At 39.3% G+C, this 22,538-nt stretch overlaps 1 protein-coding gene across 1 annotated transcript in view; it reads left to right on the plus strand.

The window, feature by feature from the left end:
* The window catches only part of DCDC1 (doublecortin domain containing 1), a 680,259-nt gene that overhangs the window by 50,319 nt on the left and 607,402 nt on the right, over positions 1–22,538 (plus strand). Inside the window, exon 6 of the mRNA XM_007943315.2 lies at positions 13,793–13,998. Coding sequence (XP_007941506.2) covers positions 13,793–13,998 — 206 coding nt within the window. The remainder of the gene's footprint in view (positions 1–13,792; positions 13,999–22,538) is intronic.

Here is a 22,538-nt window from a genome sequence, read left to right on the forward strand (position 1 = left end):
GCTGGTGGGTTTGAACCGCCAGCCTTCTGGTTAGCAGTCAAGTGCCTTAGGCACTATGTTACCAGAGCTCCTTTCCACCTATTATTTATCTATTTTCCTTCCTTTCCTCCACCTCTTTCTAGCCATGTTTCTACCACCTTTTCATACAGTCTGGGACACAAATAGTTGGTTTTACTACCAAAGGGTATGTGAGATCTGTGATCTTAAGTTATACACAACCACATGAAAATCCTTGCTGAGCAGTTGTGTTTACAGCATAGTATGGAATCTGAGTTAGAGGCTTTGAACACTCATTATATTGTGTTTTGTGCCTTGAAAATTTTTTTCAGGGGTGCAGGTTAAGATGCACGCTTTATAAAAGGAGCCCCAAGTGACCTTTGTCTGCTCTGTTCCAAGAGTTGTATTTTAAAATATGTTTATGGCCCAGGGCTAGCCTTAACTTTAAGCTGCCATAATTAAACAAAGTTCATAGAACAGTTCAGAGAAAGAGTGACAACATTTTGATTGGCATAATAGATGGGGTGTTTGTAATTTTAATCAAATTTAATATTGAAGACATACTTCAAATGATATGTCAGACTAGTGTTACTGAGTTAAAATCCAATGACAATTACTGTCATTATTAGTTAAATATAGTCATCATGCCTGTGGCAATAAATGATGACACTTAAGAACATGCAGAAACAAAGAAGACAGGGATTTAGAGAAGAGGGAGTGACTGGAAACTCAGCTGAACTCAGGAATGTGACCTGGATTTAATCTATTTACCAAACATAGAAGCAATTGTTTTTTGGGCAGATGACATAATTGAATAGAGCAGTATGTTTTCTTACTGTCAGAGCATTTCTATTTTATAAACTTATCTTATGCCAATGAAAAGGTATGCTTCTTCACTTTTAATGTCATCATCTATACCTACTTGACAGTCATAGCATTAATGCTTTTTCAAGTTTATTGCCCAACCACAAGAGATCACATTTTTAAAAAATAAAAAGATTTTTAATAAGTTCATGAATTTGAAGTTGCCAGTTTGTTTTTTCCTTTTCCTTTTTTTTTTTTTTTTTCTGGTGGTAGAAGGCAGTATTCTTTCTGCCTGGTATGTGCAAGGTAGATATTTATAATGAGACTTGGATTTATTTAATTTTATGCAGGCATTGGCTTTTTTGAAGTATACTGAGGAAATGTAATGATAATGTAGTCAGACTTCTGACCTACTAGCAGGATAGGAAGTGCTTTATTTTTTTAATGATTTAGTTAAAAATAAAACTATGAAAATAAAATAGGATGTGAGTTCTTCAAATGGAAGCATAAACCATGTTTATATTCTATATATTATAACCTATGTTCTCCGAGCGCTTTAGGAGAATAAGTAAACAGGAAGATTTGGAAATCCCTGAGAAACTGGGATATGGCTCTTTGAGGAGGTACTTCTCAAGGTCAGACTAAGACTTAGAGCCTCAGTAGAGAGAAGTCATCACCCCCCATCCTCATTGCAGTTGAATCTTAATTTACTAAAAAGTTCCTGAGGAGAAGGGGACTGCTTCAGGTCTGATTCAACGAGTGTAGCTAGCAAATCTAGAAGAGAGGATGAAGTGATAAGGTGAGGCTGTTGTTGTTGTTATGGACCCTCAAGACCTGACTCATAGCAACCCCTCCTTGGGTTTCCGAGGCGATATCACTGCAGAAGTAGATTGCCCAACCTTCCTTCCCAGGAGTGGCTGGAGGGTTTGAATCGCTAGCCTTCTGGTTAGCAGTTAAGTGCCTTAGGCACTATGCTACCAGAGCTCCCAAGGTGAGGGTTCTTTGGCACTTGTAGGTTGTCTTAGGCTAGGTTCTCTAGAGAAGTGAAACCAGTGAATCAGAGAGAGAGAGAGAGAGAGACTGAGAGAGAGACAGAGACTGAGACAGAAATCGATCTCAAGGAAATGTCTCAGTTATAGAGGCTGGCAAGTCCCAAGTCTGTGGTTCAGATGTCAAGCTGACCCACACAGCTGCAGCAGCTGGCAGGGGCTGATGAACACAGAATCTGTAGGCAATACAGCAGGCTCCTGGCTGACAAACCCAAGATGGGCAGATAAAATGGCAGATTGTTGGTTCATAGGCTGTGAAGGCAACGATCTGAAGATTGACAGGCAATACAGCAGGCCACTGGTTCGTGTCCAGGACTGGAGATGATGAGCCAGGTGCAGGATCCAGCAGCAAGCCAGGGAACTTTCCCAGGACGTCCATATATTGGAATCAGGCTACACCCCTGAGGAAATTCCCTTTCCACTGTTTGGCTGCTCACAGCACATCTCATCATGGAGGTAAATGCATTATATCAGATCTCATTGTAGGAGATGACTACATCATAACTGCTAAACCACTTAGAATCATGGCCTAGCCGAGTTGAAACACAATTGTAACTCACAGGGGTGTAGGGATAGAGACTTTGCTATGACTGCAATAGACAGAGTAGAGATTCAAGAACACTCTACAAGGATGCTCCACGGCTCCCGCTTGTTGAGGTCCATGCAGGGAAAGGCATTGTATTTGGCCACACTTTGTGGGGAAATTCCTACTAGTAAGTATACTTTCTCTTTGCTTTGCATGTTCCTTTTTGTAATAGTCATCAATTTGTAAATACAAGTGAAATGTGTGTGTTCCCTTCCAGACACAGTTCTCTTAGGGCATAAACCATGACCGCTTTGTTCATCATCATTCTCCAGCACAAGGCATTGTATTTACTAGATGCTCAATATAGTTCAATGGATGAAGGACCAAATGAAATAGGTGCCATGGTGAACTATCCATATTCTTAGAAGGTGGCTGTGGGAAGGAAGGGCAAAGACATCATTAGAGCAGGATGGTTGGGTGCCAACGGTGAATGGATATGCCGTTGAGTCGATTCTGACTTAGAGTGACTCCCATTGGGTTTCCAAGGCTGTAAATCTTTATGGAAGCAGACCACCTCCACTTTCTTCTGTAGGCTTGCTAGTGGGTTTGAACCACTGACCTTTTGGTTTGCAGCCAAATGCTTTAACCATTACATCACCAGAGCTTCTAGAGTGGATGTTTAGGCGAAAAATATTAAAAATCTCCTAACCCAAATTCATATGTAGATTTGCAAATGTTTCCATTTGGCTGGGAGCCAGAGTAAGCCAGCCCAAGAGTAATTACATTGCAAAGATGCTAATAGTTAATTAAGTTAATTAAGGAAGGAAGGTTGGGCAATCTACTTCCGTAGTGATACTGCCTTGGCAACCTAAGGATGGGTCACTATGAGTCGGGTCTGACTCGAGCGCACATAACAAGAACAACAATGTTTGTCTGAGACCAGACAATGGTAAGAATGTTGGGATAAATGATTCTCCCAGGGGCCTATAGATGCCCAGGCTCTGAGGTTTTCAGCCTTTATGCCTTTCCATATCTTCTTGGTCAGGAATGCTCTTTCTTTGCATTCTTTCTCCTCACCTCCTATTACCGTTATTTCAGAGGATCGGGGGAGCTTTCTTTGACACTTCTGTTTGTATTCCTCATGGTACCTTGAGTAGAGAAGGTGCTTATTAAGAATATTTTAAAGCAAGGGAGAAAGAGATGTTGTGATCTTTGGGAAGGTGCAGGAGCTCTGGTGGCACAGTGGTTAAAATACTCCACTGCTAACCAAAAGGTCAGTAGTTCGAACCCATCAATCACTCCACAGGAGAAAGATGAGGCAGTCTGCTTCTGTAAAGATTACAGCTTGGGAAACCACGTGGAGCAGTTCTGCTTTGTTCTATAGAGTCACTATGAGTTGGAATCGACTCTATGACAGTGGGTTTGGGACTTTTACTTTGGGAAGGTGCAGGGACACTGCTCACCCTTGTGTACTGCCAAGGGATATGTAGGGCTGGATCCACCCTTTGCACATTTCACCACTTGGGAAGTACTGCTGTTTTCTAATTTGTACAAAGATATTAAAAAACCAAATAACCAAACTCACTGCCATAGAGTCGATTCTGACACATAGCGACCCTCTTTGGGTTTCCGAGGCAGTAAATCTTTCCAGAAGTAGATTGCCCAGTCTTCTTTCTGTGGAGTAGCTGGTGGGTTTGAACTGCCAACCTTCTGGTTAGCAGTCAAATGCCTTAGACACTACGCCACCAGAGTTCAGCCTCTGGTGTTCAGCCAGAGTTTTCAGATGAGAAAGTTAATGAAAGGCAGACATGTTAGCAATGGCGTTAGCAATGGCATTTTGTTAGCATTTGTTAGCAATGGTGTTCCTCAAAGTTCCAAATGGATTTTGATGGCGTTAAGGTTCTTGTTTAAATGTTCTGACTGACATCCTGTCCCACATATCCTACAGCCCCACCACTATTTCATTGCTGACTCAAGCTACCCATTCCCCATCTCTGAAATTAATCCTCTTCCTCACCATGACCAAAACCTAGTTGAGTCTCTGTTCAACGCCCCCAGGTTCTCTGTGCTGGTGTGGAAGAGTCATATCCTGTTTTTCTTCTTGTTCTTGAATATAATAATGCCATCAGCCCTCCAACCACTGTTTTTGCTATGAAGGCATATGAAGTTATAATGTACCTAAGAATCACCTAGTATGTTAAATATCATAGTTCCTAGCCTTCTGCTAGGCACATCAGTTGGTTCTCATATAGCTTGTCCATGGCCCACATTTTGAGAAATGCTGCCCTAGAGCTTTCCCTGTTCTCACTTATCCCAGTAGCTTTGTTTTGTAGAGAAACAGATTTTGCCTTAAGACGAGGAAGACTTTTCCAATAGTCCCAGATGTTCAAAAGATTGAATGACCTGTTTTGGAGGGTATGGATCCTCTTGACATTGTGCACAAAGCCCTGATATAGTTGCTTTTCTCCATCTTTGCTCTACCAATGGCCACTCTTGTTCAGTCTTCCTACAGTTATCCTTCATGTTGCATGACTCTGGCCTTCTCCTATACCACTCCCTTCATCTGGATTTTGCTCCTCTCTCTTTGTCCACTCCACTTATCCTTCAAGTCCTTCTTCATATCTCTCCTCTGGAAAGCCTTTCTTGAACACAACAACCTATAGCACACACCCCTACTTGGTGTTCCCCCAATACGCCCTGTATACACCTCTGACCTAGCATCTGCCATGTTGTTTTTTGTTTTCCTTTCTGGTCTTCCCAACCATACTGAGAATTCTTTGAGGTCCTCTTTGTGCAGTAGCCCCAGCAAAGGCTATGTGGTAGGTAATAATGGATGTTTGCTGAGTGACTAATTGAATGAATTAAATGGATGATTAGAGTCAGTAATTTCTAAAATTTTTTCAGCCCCAAAATTTTACAGTTCTGAAGCTAATACATAGTATGCACTAGGCCTATGAGGTGGTTTTTTTTGGTTTTGCTTCTTCTAACACTAGGTTGTTCTCCATGACATATATTTTTGGTTACCCATTGAATCTAATAAATGATATGGTAATGAAAAAGCTAATTAATCAGTATAAAAATGTAATCTTTTTCCAAAATACAGAGTAAACATAAGTCAATATTGAACTAATAAAATAATAGTTATGATCTGATCTGATATGTTTGACAAATATTCTACAAATATTGAACATCAACTCAATGGCAGTGGTTTGGTTTTTGGTTTGCTAAAAGCCAACAAGGAGCTCTGGTGGTATAGTGGTTAAAGCATTGGGCTGCTAACCAAAAGGTTGGTAGTTTGAAATCTATGCCTCTACTCTTTCTAAACATTAATTTGCTAATAAATTCTCCTTTGCAAATTTTCATCTTTTGCTGATGACATACACTATTTGCTGTGGTGCTCATCAATGAGCATCAGGGTAGTCTTGTTGTTGCTAGATGCCCTTGAATTGCTTCCAACTCATAGTGACCCTGTGTAGAATAGAACAAAACACTGCCTGGCCTCCGCCATCCTCACAATCATTGCTGTAATGGAGCCCATCATTGCAGCCACTGTGTCAGTCTATCTCATTGAGGATCTTCGCCTTTTCCATTAACCCTCCACTTTGCAAAGCATGACATCCTTCTCTAGAGATATGACCAAAGTACAAGAAACATGACCTACTCTGGTCATGTTGTAAGAAGAGACCACTACCTGGAGAAAGATATTGTTCTGGTTACCTAGTGCTGCTCTAACCACAAATGGATGGCCTTAACAAACAGGAGTTTATTCTCTTACAGTTTGGAGGCTTTAAGTCTGAGTTCAAAGTGCCAGGCTCTAGGGCCTGGGTGGAAGCCCGTCAGCCTTGGGCTTCAGCTCTTTCTTCTGCTCCTGGCCCACTGAAGCTAGAGTCTTTTCTTCACTCAGACAGCTGCCGGCTGGTGAGGCTGACAAGCCCAAGGTTGACAAGTAACAAGGCACAGTCTGTTGTTACCAAACCACATGGCAAGCCATTAATTCAAGTCCATTGAAAGTCCCAAGGTCGGCAGAGCATAGCAGGCTGCTGAACAATGACACAGCTACATGCAGGGTTCAAGCGTGCCATAAGCTAGAGACCATTCCCAAAGCTGTTCTTATATATGAGAAGCAGATCACATCCCTAAAGCAGCTACTCAGCTGCTTGTGGTAAGTCCCACCATGAAGTTGATTGCCAAGCTCTTCATGGGGAATAACTACCACCAGCTGCCCAGCCATTCAACCAGGCCCAGCCAAGTTGACACACAAACTTAACCACCACAGATATTATGCTCGGTAAAGTGGAAGGTCAATGAAAGAGGGGAAGGCCCTCAACAAGGTGGATTGACACAGTGGCTACAACTATGGGCTCAGGTATAGCCAGGATGGTGGAGCTGGCACAGGACTGGGTGGTATTTTGTTCTGCTGTACACAGGGTCACTATGAGTTGGAGATGACTCAACGGCACCTAACAACAACAACACCACCACCACAAGAGACAAAATCTGGCTATTCTTGCTTCTAAGGAGCATTCTGACTGTACTTCTTCCAAGACAGATTTGTTTGTTGTTCTGGTAGTTAATACTATTTTAAATATTCTTCACCAACATCACAATTCAAAGGCATCAATTCTTCTTCAGTCTTCCTTATTCATTGTCCTGCTCTCACATGCATATGAGGCTGTTGAAAATACCGTGGCTTGGGTCAGAAACACCTTAGTCTTCAAAGTAACATCATTGCCTTTTAACACTTTAAGGAGGTCTTTGCAACAGATTTGCCTAATGCAATATGTATTCTGATTTCTTGACTGCTGCTTCTATGGGTGTTGGTTGTGGTTCCAAGTAAAATGAAATCCCTGACAACTTCAGTCTTTTCTCCATTTATTGTGATGTTGCTTATTGGTGTAGTTGTGAGGATTTCTGTTTTATTTATATTGAGATGTAATTCATGCTGAAGGCTGTCAACTAATCTTCATCAGTAAGTGCTTCAAGTCTTCTTCACTTTCAGCAAGAAAGATTATGTCATCTGCATATTGCAGATTGTTAATGAGTCTTCCTCCAATCCTGATGCCATATTCTTCTTTATATAGTCCAGCTTCTCAGATTATTTGTTCAGCATTGCAAAAAGGACAGAGGGGCAGCATCTTGACCTCCTCCAACCTCCTGAGGGGGAAACAGAGTCACCACCAACAGCCCAAGCTTATTCCTATGAGCCCAGACATACCACCACCCTTCAACCTTTTGGGGAGCTCAAGTGGTGTAGTGCCTAAGGCATTTGACTGCTAACCAGAAGGCTGGAGGTTCAATCCCATCAGCCACTCCTCGGAAGGAAGGTTGGGCAATCTACTTCTGTAGTGATACTGCCTCAGAAACCCAAGGAGGGGTCACTATGAGTCAGATTCAACTTGATGGCAGTGCACTTTCAACCTTTTTCTGACTCTGACACCAGCCATCCCTCCCACAGCACTCACTACTCTGCTGGGTTAATAATTTGTTGTGATGGCCACACAGAACTCACAGACAATATTCATGATTATGGGGTTTATTAGGGAAGTTTTAGGCTTCAGTGTGGCTTCAGGAACACTTTCAAGATACAGTTCTTCAATCAGGACAGTCTCCCCTCTGCTGTGCCCTCAGGCTCACCTCTCTGGCCCTTGGCCTTTCAGCCTGTCCTCTGCCCTACTTAGGCAAGTGTTACAAAGCTCTTTTAGTTCTGCCGATAGGTGCACCTAGGTGCACCCTACTCTGCTATCAAGGCTTCTTGCTCCATGGGCCATCAAGCCTTTTGGTTTCTCTGCTGGATCATCCCAGCTGGGTTGTCTCTGCCAAGGAGGTGCAATGCAGGGATCTCAGGTCCAAGGATACACTCAACTCCTCCTCAAGCACTTCTCTCTTGATGGCAGTGAAATCCTTCCTTTCTGGCTCTACGAAGTCTCCTTTAACTAACTGATCCCAACATTAGAGTTCTGCACACCTTATTTGCATGTTCCCACCCAGTAATCTGGTGGGAGTTACAAAGACTATGGCTAGAAAAGCCATATCAATTAATACGGTGCACCACAGTCATACTGATTGAACAAGTATGGTGAATGGAGACAACTCTGGTGCATACCTTTTTTGATTTTAAACCACACAATATCCCCTTGTTCTTTGTTAGCAACTACTTCTTGGTCTATGAACATGTTCATCGTGACAACTCAATTTAAAATCTAGGTAGTACATCAATTCTATTGAAGTTGAAGGTAAGGAGAGGTAGATAAAAGGGATGGTAGGTACATATTCACAGGTGATAAAACTTATTTTGCATAATTGTGATTTTTATGAAAAGTGATATCTTAGTTTGCTAGTGCTATTGTAACAAAAGTAGCAAAAGTGGGTAACTTTAAAGAACAGAAATATATTTTCTCACAGATTTGGAGGCTAGAAGTTTGAATACAAACATATGGCCTCTAGAGGAAGGTCTTTCTTTACCTCCTTCAGGTTCTCTAGTAGCTGCTAGCAATCCTTGGGTTCCTGGGCTTGTAAATTGATATGGCTCCGTCTTCACATGGTGTCCTTTTTCTTCATGTGTGTGTGTCTCTCCATGTCTGTTTTCCCTCAGAAGGGACTAGGTTTAGAACCAACCCTACTCAAGTGTGACTCATTAACATAAGAAAAGAAAAACCCTATTCCCAAACTGTCACATTTGCAGGTATAGCGGTTAGAACTTCACTGTATCTTTTTTGGGAGTTGTTGTTGTTAGGTGCCATTGAGTCATCTCTGACTCATAGCGACCTTATGTTGCTAAGAATGAAACACTGCCTGGTCCTGTGCCAGCCTCATGATCCCTGCTATACCTGAGCCCATTGTTGCAGCTACTGTGTCAATCCATCTAGTTGAGGGCCTTTCCCTTTTTTGTTGAACCTCCACTTTACCAAGCATAATATCCTTCTCCAGAGAATGGTCCCTTCTGACAACATGACCAAAGTAGGTGAGACAAAGTCTGGCCATTCTTGCTTCCAAGGAGCATTCTAGCTGCACTTCATCCAGGACAGATTCGTTTATTCTTCTGGCAGTCTATGGTACTTTCACTATTCTTTGCAACACCACAACTCAAAAGCATCAACTCTTCTTTGATCTTCCTTATTCGTTGTCCAGCTTTCACATGCATATGAAGTGATAGAAAATACCATGGCTTGGATTGGGCGCACCTTAGTCTTCAAGGAGACATCTTTGCTCTTGAGCACTTGAAAGAGGTCTTTTGCAACAGATTTTCCCAATGAAATACATCTCTAGTGTCTTGACTGCTGCTTCCATTGGTTTTAGGAGACACAGCTCAATTAATAATAAGTGGTATAAAGGGAAAATCTATCAATTAGTTGTTTAAGTGCATAAGAAGACTTAACATTTAGTAACTATACTGTTGTTGTTGTTATGTGCTGTCGAGTCAGACCCGACTCATAGTAACCCCTCCTTGGGTTTCCGAGGCAGTTTCACTAAGGAAGTAGTTTGCCCCATCTTCCTTCAGAGGAGTGGCTGGTGGGTTTGAACTGCCAGCCTTCTGGTTAGCAGTCAAGTGCCTTAGGCACTAAACTACCAGAGCTCCTAGTAACACACTACGTGCCGTGAAATGAATGAGAAATACAAAACTTATTCTCACTTTCTAAGGGTTTAAGAATGAAGGCAGAAATAGGACAAATATTTATAAAACATTTCCATATAATTCCAGGTTGTTTGTTCTTTCCTTACCACCTAGCACTGTGCTTGGCATGTTGTAGATTCTCAAATATTATCGAATGAATGAATGTATGGGTGGGTGGTATAGCCTACAAATGCACTAAGGGTTCAGAGAGGACAGGTCAGTAAGGGCTGGAGCAATAAGGGAAGATCTTTAATTGGATTTTGAAAAAGAACTCAAGTTTGAATAGATGAAGGATGACATTAGAAATGAACATGGTATATATGAAAGTGATAATGAACAAACTAGGGTAAGATACCACCAGAAAGTTTGGGTGGGGTTAGATTATCAGTAAGCTCCTTTGTTAGTTGTAAATTTAAAGTAAGGGACTGTGTCTTCTTCATGTTTTTAGCACAGAGGCTGGGTGTGGTGCAGAATCAATAAGTATTTGTTGACTACCTAACTGACAGACAAACTGAGTGGCTGACTGGTAGAAGACTTCAAGAGATTTCTTTAGGCAATGATAAAGGTGAAGTTTTAGGAAAATTCAGTTTCACTTGGTGTATATAGTTTGCCAGACATAATGGAAAAGAATCAAATTCAATTAAGAAGCTCTTGCAGATAAATAGAAGGCTATGAGAGAAATCTAGGAGCCCTGGTGGTATAATGGTTAAGCGCTCAGCTGCTAACTGAAAGGTTGGCAGTTGGAATCCACCAGCGGTTCCTTGAGAGCCGAGACCTGCTGATAAGTTTCCATAAAGATTACAGCCTAGGAAACACTATGGGAATTCTACTCTGCCATAAAGGGTCAAGTCAATATGAGTGGGAATCTGCTCGATGGCACAGAGCACCATGACAGAAATGGACAAGGGGGATATGGTTGGGAATTAAAAGGGATGATTGTTTAAGAGAAACTGTGAAGAAAGAGTAGCTGATTTTCCTTTTTAACTCTGTCTTAGATCAGGTTCCCTTGGAGCAGATCCTGACCTGAGGATTTTTGTGCAAGAGGCTAAGAGAGGGAATACTTTCAGGTGAAACCTGTAAGGGAGTAATGGCAGGAGCATAAAGCAGAGGAAGCAGCTTAGTAAAGCTGTGAGTTCAGCTGAAGTGTAGGTTCAATCTTCAGTGTGAATGACACCACACATTTGCCCCTCCTTGAGGCAAGGGACTGGACTTTTGCTATCCTAATCAATCAGTTACTGGTTCTAGGCTGTGCCCGAGGTAGGAGGAAGGAGATTATAACCTCACAGGCATTTCTTGGTAAGGTGAGTGACTCCCTTATGCCCAGGGAAATTTTCAGGAGAACAACTTGAGATATTAGTAGGCAGGACTTGCTGGAGTTCGGGTGCACTAGCCAGCTAAAGAGTCTTAATGGGATACCAAGAGTATCTACTATACTCTGCTATAGTTGATTCTTCATAGAGAACCCTGCTGAGAACCTTCCAATAGCTTCTGATCACCTCCAGAAGAAAACCCAAGCTGTGTTTATCCTGACCTACACGATTTAGCCTTCTCCTACCTCTTCTAGAAGTTCTAGTGGCATAGTGCCTAAGGTATTTGACTGCTAGCCAGAAGGCTGACAGTTCAAACCCACCAGCCACTCCTCAGAGGAAGACTGGGCAATCTATTTCCATACTGTTACCTCCTCAGAAATCCAAGTAGGGGTCACCGTGAGTCAGCTCTGACTCGATGGCAGTGAGGTTTGTTGTTGTTGTTGTTCTACCTCTTGTATCCAAACTTACTTTATTTTTCTTTCTCAAACATGTGAAACACATTCTCACCTCAGACTCTTTGTGCTTGATTTCACTCTGCCTGGACTGCTCTTCCCTTTAGATTGTTATACTCTGGAGCATGATAATAAGCAGTTGGATTTCAAGGCACTAATATTAAGGAGCTCTGGTAGCATAGTGGCTAAGGCACTTGACTGCTAACCAGAAGGCTGGCGGTTCAAACCCACCAGCCACTCCTTGGAAGGAAGGTTGGGCATTCCTACTTCCGTAGTGATACTGCCTTGGAAACCCAAGGAGGGGTCGCTATGAGTTGGGGCTGACTCTATGGCAAACAACAACAACAATATTAAGAAGTGATCTCATGTATTACGTATTTTTACATTCAAGATATTATTTAATCCTTTTAAGATGGTAGAATTATTCCCACTATATGCCTTAAAAACCCTCTACAGAGCAAGTTCTACTCTGCACACGTGGGGTCACCATGAGTCAGAATCAACTTGACGGCAACTAACAACGACAGCAACCAGAGATTCAGGGAAGTATAACTCATCCAGGGTCATTAAGTAGCAAAGCTGGGATTCAAACCTAGATAATGCTGAAAGCAGAGTTCATGCCATTTCTATTGTTCAAAGCACCTAGGGGCATCCAGATTGTGGTTAAACTCCCATCAAACTACAAGAATTCATTAACTGCAAGCTCATTTTTCTGACTCGGATTTCTGTCAATTTCAGATTATAAAATGACAAAATATAGTAATTTATTTACATTTAAACATTTTTCCTTCAATGCTTAATCTTAAAACCTTTTAGTTTTTAATTTATCACCAAGTTTTTTTCATATTTCTGCCCACTTGTATGTGTGTTTGTGAGAGAGAGAGAGAGAGAGTAAAGAGAATGAGGAAGGAAGAGAACAAGGCGGATTTTGAACATTTAGTGTAGCTGTTCTGGGACCTTGAAGGTTATTTCCATGTATTTCATATCAATGTGAGCAGCTTCTATGTAAAATACTATTTACAGGTCAATGAGGCAGTGCTTCTTTCAAGGTAAGTGTTAAAAGAGAATGGTTATTTGGGAATTTGAACAAATAAATGTAACTATTTTCATTTTTATGTAAATAAACTAATGGTTCCCTCATTAGAACAAATACAGAGCAGATGAGGGAGAGATTATTGTATTTTTACAATTCATGTGAAAAGAATATATAATCTAAAATAAATTGAATGCACAAATAAAAAAATAGCTCTGTGCAAACTATTTATTTATGAAATGAAACCTCTTGAAAGAGGATTGCTGACAGCAACTTATATGCAATATACCTCATTCCTGTTCTGACCCTTGCATTTTGGAAGTCATACATAGTAATTTAGTTGCACTCGCATTAATATTAGTGGGAGTTCTGAAACTTAAATCTCTGCATATATCTTTGAAAATATATGGGTCAAAGTAAACTGTTAATGATTTTTTTTTTTTTTTAATTGTTAGTGAAATTGTTTGAATCTCTCTTGAAAAATGTCCTAGAAGACACCTTCATTCTAGTCCTAGGAGAAGAATTATAGTATAAGGTTATTGTTTGGAGGTCATCATCTTTAAAGTGACATGGATAAAAAATCATATGAAAAAGAAAACAGAGTTTCCCTAGCCCTAAATAACATAAAAGTTCAGGAATCATCTTGTTTTATAATAAGTAAAGGACACTGGACCCTTTTGACGGATGAGAAGCTGGGTGCATCTGATCATTGATAGAGGCATGCTAAGGTGAATTTTAATTAGGACTAAATTGTGGTATTACTCTTTCATACCCTGAACATCTGTTCCCTTCAGAAATGATGATTTATGCAGGCTATCAGTGCAGACAGCTTGCTACAGCTTATGTCACGGTTAGTGGGAAGCTGGTGGTAGCATTTCAGAAAACCAGCATCTAAATGGAGACTGGCCAGTGTATATCATATAGGTAAGAGGGGGAGGGGAACCAGGATGTGTCCATTTTTAATTTTGAAGCCAAATATTGACTTGACTTTAAAAAAATTATCTTCTAGACCATCTGTTGTTAATGAAGAAAGTAACTTGGACAATGAATGGGCTGATGCTTCCTACTGATGTCAAAAGACAGAAAACCAAGCCTGTTCTTTCCAAGAGAATGAAGAAACTTACGGAGAAGACCTCAGTCCGAATTCTGTTTTTTAAGAATGGCATGGGTCAGGATGGGCATGAGATTACAGTGGGAAAGGAAACAATGAATAAGGTAATTTTGTGTTCAATATTTAAGTATGTGAATTAAATTTAAAAGTTTTTATGGGTTTTTAAAAATCCAGTAGATTTAGGTGTGTTTTTTACATGTCATTTAATATACTGTGAAATGTTAAGGAGGCATTATTTAAAACTCAAACTCAACTGTTCAGGCGTGTGCTTATTGCTCTAAGAACATAAAAGACCATAGCACAGCTGTGGTCTTTCTGGAATTTTCTCAGCTAACTTAGCAGGCAGTTTACCTACTTAAAAGTTATGTCTCTGTGGAGCTAAACATTCCCGTTTGTGATAGTATTTTATAAGATATTTAGATTGAGGCCAATCTAACCTAGCTTCAAATCTCAAATCTGCCCACTTTCATTTAGAGTAGTATTAAGAAGACATAAAAGCATCCCCGCTCCTTGAAAGAATAAACAAAGTGGAAAACAGTTAAAATTCAGATGGGGCAATCTACTTCTGTAGTGATACTGCCTCGGAAACCCAAGAAGGGGTCACTATGAGTCTGGTCTGACTCCATGGCACAAAACAACAACCACCAATTTAAAAAATGAATCTACATTGACCTAAGAAAAAACATGTAATAAGCAAGCTTTTAAAAGGAAATTTGAAAGTATTTCTTGTCACATAAATGTGTTTTTTTGGATGGTGCTTGTACTTCCTATATCTTTGATATTGAAAAATATAGAGGAACTAATGGGGAATTTGGGGAAAAAAAATATTTTACAGAAGATTTTGAATGAACCTTAAAGACGTCTCATCATAATAATAGCTAAAGTGTATTAAAGATGTAATGGTAAGGCAGCAAAACATAACCAAACTCTCTAGGTTTGAATCCTGGCTTCACCATTTACTAACATGAGACCTTGGACAACTTAGGTTCTCTGAACTTTAATTTCTTCGTCTAAAAAAATAAAGATAGCAATAGTGCCTACCTCAGAGAGTTGCTGGGGGTGGGGGTGGGGTTAAATGTGATATTCATAAAGTACAATGCTAAGTAATCTGAGAGTTCATAATAAATGTTTGCTATCCTACCTTTAGGACCGATAAATACACATCTACTAGTTAGAAAATATTTTCCATATTAATGAGAAACATTTATGAAATCAGAATAGGTACAAATTATACTAGACTAGTTTCTAATTGAATATTGCTTGAAACAAGTGAATAACTGACTATATATTTGAAATTTTTGTTGTAAAAATAATCTATTTATGTATCTATTTATTTTTATGATTGATTTATAACCACAAATAGGTAAGTGAGAATCTGGGCAACCTGGGTTTTATTTCCTTCTTCTCTGCAGATCTGGATTATGAGTAAAACAGGGATATTACACACCAGAGCAAATTGCTAAGGAAAGTAGTAACATCTTCCCTGGAGATTTGGAAAAATAGATAAGATAGACATATCTCTTGGATTGTTAAAATGCAGTCATTCTTGGAGATAGAAACTAGATTAGATAACCTGTTGAGTTTACTTCAGTTCAATCTGTGTAATTCTGTGCCTCAGTGGTAAAATTGAGGTAATAGTCACTCTTATAGATTACATGTTCTTAGATGAAAGGTTGAGTATAAATAAAAATGTTACTGCTATTTTGCTTTTTGACTCTAGTAAGTGATTTGTTTAAAACTGGATGATCAAGGAAGTCCCTATCTTATTATTTTTTTCTCTTACAATTTGTAGCATTAAAGAATTTCCACAACTTATAAAACTCATGATAAGATATAATTCAGTAATAAATGTATTTGAAAATATTCATCTAAGTATCATAGCATCACTTTTAAGAATGAAGTCAAGGAGAGGAGGCTCCTGAATGCTGGTTTTTGCTTGTCAATAAGAACTTTTAGAAGGGAAAAAATAAGGTTAGTTAATTATTTGGGAAAAAGTTTAAAATTGGAAAATTTTGTTGATAATCATAAGGCCCAGTTTTTAGATTAAATATCAAACACATGATAAGATTAGAGACATGACATAGTCACAGGAGAAACACAAAGTATTTTCTATGATAAAATATTAGTAAGGTTAGGGACTATTAGCAATTTTTATGTTATTACTAAACAATATAAAACTGGTAGAATGTAAAGGACTTTGATATGGTGAAGATGATCACAGTGGGATGAGGAGAGAGTTAGTGAGGACGGGGTAAAATAACATTGCCAAAGCATAGAAATCCTCAGCCATGGGGAAAGGACCGTATTACAATCAATTGTAAGTGGGAATCAAAAGGAAATCCATTTATTTATTTTAGGAGGTTAAATAATTAAGAAGCTTGAAATGAGGGCAAAAGTGATATATTTCTTCACTAAATTCTGAAGTACCACAACAATGGCACAGTCCTTTAAAACTTGAATTAAGATGGTTTTAGATTTAAACGGAATGGTTTTAGTGACCACACAATACTTGCTACTCTGTGATGTTAAAAACAAACAAACTCACTGCCATCGAGTCAATTCTGACTCATAGCATCCCCATTGAGTTTCCAAGGCTGTAAATCTTTACAGAAGCAGACCGCCTCATCTTTCTTCCACAGAGTGGCTGGTGGGCTCAATCCACCAACCTTTTGGTTAGCAGCTCAATGCCTTAACCACTACACACCAGAGCTCCATTCTCTGTGATGTAGGCTAAGCATATATATCTATGAATTGAAAAAAGGCATTAAGAAAAATCCATGAGCACAAGATACAAAGTTAATGAGAATTGAAAAATGCCTGCTACTGATATGTAACTTTTTAAGTTCCATACCATGGTGGATAAATTTTATTCTTCCTGAAATATTTTGTATTTATTGCCAGAGAAGTGGTATTAAGCTATGAGGATTATTATAATATCCAAGATAGCATCTCCTTGTTGAAAAAGCTTTTGTTTTCTCAGCAGTTCACAGTTCTAGTTTTATTTATTTAGCATGGTTTTCTATGTGCTATCACACATGGACATGAAATTACAGGGGAGAAGAAAACAATGAAATAAGAAATGAATGGAACAATGAGAATGACCATTGCCATTTTGCTCCAGTTTGAACTTACTGCTTGCTCACTGTGTTCTCTCTCTATCCTGGGATTGCCCTTCCATCAACCTGAGGATTAGCTTTCCCTCTCTTTGGCATCAGATCCTGCTTTCCTAGTTCCCTAGAGTCCCTCTTTCTTCATTTACTCTATTACCTGGCTATTCCAGTGGCTTCCTAAGAGAACATGGAAGGTATGTTTTTTGAGATCTTAGGAATTCATTTTCTTTTCTCCTCTAACTTGTAAAGATATTGTTCCAATTGTCTTCTTGTCTCCACTGCTGTTGAGAAGTCTGACATCATACTGATTCTTTATCCATCGTAGATGACCTTCTTTTCATTTTTCATCTGTGAATATTTTTGGAGTTATCTCTTTGTTCCCAGTGTTCATAATTTTTTTCCAAGATATGCTGGACACTCAGGGTTGTCTTTTCAGTCTGAAAACTCTCATCCTCTTCTGGGAAGTTTTTGTGAATTATGTCTTTGTCAATGTAATTTTCCTCAACTGTTTCTGTTCTGATTTTATGGAATGCCTGTTCAGATGTTTGAGCTCCTGTACTGAGCTTCTAATTATCATAACTCGGAGAATTCTTTATTTTTATCTTCCAACCCAATGCATTTTCACTTCTCCCTGCATTCTCTTTTTTTCGAAGTACTTGTTTTTTCTTTGTCTTTTATATTAGAGGCTTTCCTTAAATATGTGTTGTTGTGTTTTGCCATTGAGTCAGATCTGACTCATAGCGACCCCTCCTTGGGTTTCCGAGGCGATATCACTATGAAAGTAGATTGCCCAACCTTCCTTCCGAGGAGTGGCTGGTGGGTTTGATCTGCCAGCCTTCTGGTTAGCAGTCAAATGCCCTAGGCACTATGCCACCAGAGTACTTTATTAATATTTAAAGGTGAACAACTATAATACTGATTGTCTGTAGTTCTTTTCTCTGGATCTTGTCAGATTCATCAGATGGAATCTGCCAATCTGAGCATTCTAAGAGCCAAGTGGAGATGTGGGCCATGTTTCAATGGTCAGAACTGGATTATGTGTTCACCTCTGAACCATTCATTGACAAGGACATGGGACACCCGCAATTGGTTTTGAACAATCAAGATAATTATAGCATCTCTTGAATCAAAAGGGGGAAGGATGAGCCTTTAAACAAAATCAGGGCAGCAAGGACAAAGCAGGAATGAATTGCTGCAAATGTAAAGAGGTTTTCTTATTTTATTTCCTAACGACAGTACAAGAAGCCCTGGTCGTGCAGTGGTTAAAGTGATTGGCTGCTAATTGAAAGGTTGGCAGTTCATCCCACTAGCTGCTCCATGGGAGAAAGAGGTGGCAGTCTGCATCCATAAAGATTACAGTCTGGGAAACCCTATGAGGCAGTTCTACTATGTCCTATAGGGTCCCTTGGAGTCAGAATCAACTAGAAAGAAAAAGTGGTCATATGGGCTTACAGGTCAACAGATGAAAATTAAGAAAATTTCCTTTTGATTTGTTAATGTGGAAGTCACTGGTAATTTCTGTGAAAATTATTTTAGTAAAATGATAGAGAAAAAGCCAGATTGGAGCGATCTGAGAACGAGTAAGAAGAAAAATGGAAACAGACAATATGGGCAAATCTTTTAAGATATTTAGTTGTGCAGGGGAGAAGTAGCTAGAGGGAGATATGAGGTCAGGGAATATTTAATTTTTAAGATAAAAGAGACTTGAGCATGTTTAAATATCAGTGAGAAAAAATCTAGTTGAGAAAGAATAGTTGATTGTACGTGAGAGAGAAGAAATCATGGATAGTATATATTGTTTTAAAAGCTGAGGGCAAACATAATTGAAAGTATGGTGGGAATATTAGCCTTAGGTAGGAACAGTGACTCCTGTAATATAGGAGAAAAGAATATAGAGAAGAGGATTGGTGCAGAAGTTGGTACACTTTTAGGTTTGATAGCAGGAAGATGAAGCCTCAATTTTTTCTGTGATGCATGGTGTCATATCATCTGTTGAAAGTGATAGAAGATGTAGGAATATAGAGGAGAGGAAGTGGGGTGGAAATGAGCCAAATGGAAGTACTATATATAATATAAATACTATATTATGTAAGTGGTGGGAAAGTAACATGACCAAAGAAATGAAGTAGAAGTGAATAGGTGGTATTGAGGGACCATGGACCTTGGTTACTATGCATAATAGTAAGGATGGTGTGCTCTATTGTGCTACTTTCTCCATTAGCATCCAGCTTCAAAATGTTGGCACAGAAGAAGTAGAAAGTTAGGGGCATTTAGAGTCAGGATTCTGCAAGCTCTATGGGGCAAAAAGTTATTCATGAATGAGAAGAAAGACTAGAGTGAAGGGAGGTGGCATTGTCAAATGTCAGGTTCTTCAAGCAACCAGAGTTTATTTACTTATTTTTATTTATTGACTTATTTCAATAATAGGTTTTAGGGGTAATGGTCTTGAAACAGCAATTGTAAGCACCACCACCTACCAAACTTGAGACTGTGTGATATGAGAGAAGAAAAATTCACCACTTGAGAAAGCTCTGGGGAAATGAATGAACTCAAGGAAAAGCCTAGTTTCTTTTTGGAAAGATTGAGGTTCTGCTCCAGTTTGTTGACTAGAGAAAGCATTTCCAGAGCAAACAATGGAAGGATTTTAGAAATGAAGGAAGGAAGGAGTTTAAGCTGATGTACACAGGGAAAGAAAATGCAGAACTGTATGTGAATGATGTGACTACAGAACTTTTGTAAAGAGTGAGATAGTAAATATTTTCAGTTTTACGAGCTATAAGATCTCTAGCAACTACTCAACTCTGCTGTTATAGCAAGAAACCAGCCATAGAAAATATGCTAATGGACAAGTGTGATTCTGGCCCAGGAAAACTTTATTTATGGGCACCAAAATTTGAATTTCATATGATTTCCAAGTTAAATAATAATAACCTATTATTATAGAAAATAATAGTAATAACATATTATTATTATTTTGATTTTCTTTTTGGCAATTAAGTATGTGCAAATAATTCTTGGCAAGATAGCCATACAAAACCAGATCGTGGGTAGAATTGACTTGGGGTGTAGTTTGCCGACTCCTACAACATTGAACATATGCAAGTTCAAGTAGAAGCTGAGGAAAATAGAAACAAGTCCACAAGAGCCAAAAGATGAACTTAAATATATTACACCTGAATTTAAAGACCATCTCAAGAGTAGATTTAATGCACTGAGCACTAATGACTGAAGACCAAATGAGTTGTGGAATGGCATCAAAGACATAATATATGAAAAAAGGAAAAGGTCGTTAAAAAGAAAGAAAAGACCAAAATAATTGTTAGAAGAGAATCAGAAATTTGCTCTTGAACTGAGAGTAACTCATGTGAATGGAAGAAATGATGAAGTAAAGGAACTAAAAAGAAGATTTCAAAGGGTAGATTGAGAAGACAAAGTATTAAAATGAAATGTGCAAAGACCTGGAGTTAGAAAACCAAATAAGAAGAAAACACTTAGCATTTTTCAAGCTGAAAGAATGGAAGAAAAAATTCAGTCCTTGGGTTGCCATATTGAAGGATTCTATGGGCAAATATTGAATGATGCAGGAAGCATTAAAGGAAGTTGGAAGGAGTATACAGAGTCACTGTACCAAAAGAATTAGTCAGTGATCAACCATTTCAGGAGGTAGCCCAAGATCAAGAATTGATGGTATTGAAAGAATAAGTCCAACCTGCACTGAGGGAATTGACAAAAAAACAAGGCCTAGGAATTGACGGAATACTCATTGAGGTGTTTCAACAAAAGGAGGCAATGCTGGAAGTGCTCACTCATTTATGCCAAGAAATTTGTAAGGCAGCTACTTGACCAATTGACTGGAAGAGAGCTATATACATGCCCATTCCAAAGAAAGGTGATCCAATAGAATGCAGAAATTATCAAACAATTAATATGTGTCATTGATATCACACACGTAAAATTTTGCTGAAGATAATTTAAAAATGGTTGCAGTAGTACATTGAGAGGAAACTGCCTGAAATTCAAGCTGGATTTAGAAGGGGATGTAGAACAAGGGATATCATTGCTGATCTCAGATGGATATTGGCTGAAAGCAGAGAATATCAGAAAAATGTTTACCTGTGTTTCATTAACCATGCAAAGGCTTTGACTGTGTGGATCATAACAAATTATGGATAACTTTGTGAAGAAAGGGAATTACAGAGCACTTAACTGTGCTCATGTGGAACCTGTACGTAGACTATGAGGCAGTCATTCAAAAAGAACAAAGGGATACTGCATGGTGTAAAATCAAGAAAAATGTGCATCAGCACTGTATCCTCTCACTATATTTATTCAATTTGTATGCTGAAGAAATAATCTGAGAAGCTGGACTATATTAAGAAGAATGTGACATCAGGATTGGAGGAAGACTTATTAACAACCTGTGATATGCAAATGACACAACCTTCCTTGCTAAAATGGTGGGAGACTTGAAGCTCTTACTGATAAAAATAATAATAAAAAAATACAGCCTTAAGTATGGGTTATACCTCAACATAAAGAAAACAAAAATTCTCACAACTGGACCAATAAGCAAAATCATGATAGAGGGGAAAATATTGAAGTTATAAAGGATTTAATTTTTCCTGGATCCACAATCAGTGCTCATGGAAGCAACAGTCAGGAAATCAAATAATATATTGTATTGGGCAAATCTATTGCAAAAGACCTCTTCAAAGTGTTCAAAAGCAAAGATGTCACTTTGAGGACTAAGGTGTGCCTGACTCAAGCCATAGTATTTTCAGTCGTCTTCTGTGCAATGCAAAAGCTGGATAATGAATAAGGAAGATTGAGGAAGAATTGATGGCTTTGAATTTTGGTGTTTGTGAGGAATATTGAATATACCATTGCAAAAAAGACAAGGAAGCCACATCTTCTGACCTCCTCTAACCCTACAAGAGGAAGACAGAATCACCATCAATAGCCCAAGGCCTATTACTGCAAGGCCAGACATGCTGCCTCCCTCCAGCCCTTTCACCAATCGTTCCTCCCAAAGCACCCACAACTTCTCTCCTGGGTCCGATAATTTGCTGCAGTGGCCACACAGAACTCACACATTACGGGGTTTATTAGGGAAGCACCAGGCTACAATTCAAGTTCAGGAAAAACGCTCAGTCTCTCTCCCAGCCCACAGTCTCTCTCCTAACAGTCTCTCACAGTCTCTCTCCCAACAGTGCATGTCCCTCGGTGTCTCACTCAGCAATGCATGTCTCTTGCGTCTCTTTCCCAGCAGGGTGTGTCTCTTTCAGGAGCACATGTCTCTTTCAGCAGCACGTCTTCCTCAACCAGCAGTCAGAGAGACTTCTTCTGCCTCAAGGAGGCCTCCTTTTGAGCCTGGCAGAGTGGACAAACTGACCAATCATAACATTGGAATTCTGAGCACCTGAGAGAGAGCAGGAACCTCCCAGAACATTGCTTTGTGTTGCACCCAACAGAAATACCCCAGGTGGATAACTTTTACAATCAGGAGCTCCTCAGTTGCTCACAGCAAATTTCAC

Source organism: Orycteropus afer, unplaced genomic scaffold (genome assembly GCF_000298275.1).
Source record: "Orycteropus afer afer isolate SDZICR_OR568_19922 unplaced genomic scaffold, OryAfe1.0 scaffold00103, whole genome shotgun sequence".
NCBI lineage: Eukaryota > Metazoa > Chordata > Mammalia > Tubulidentata > Orycteropodidae > Orycteropus > Orycteropus afer.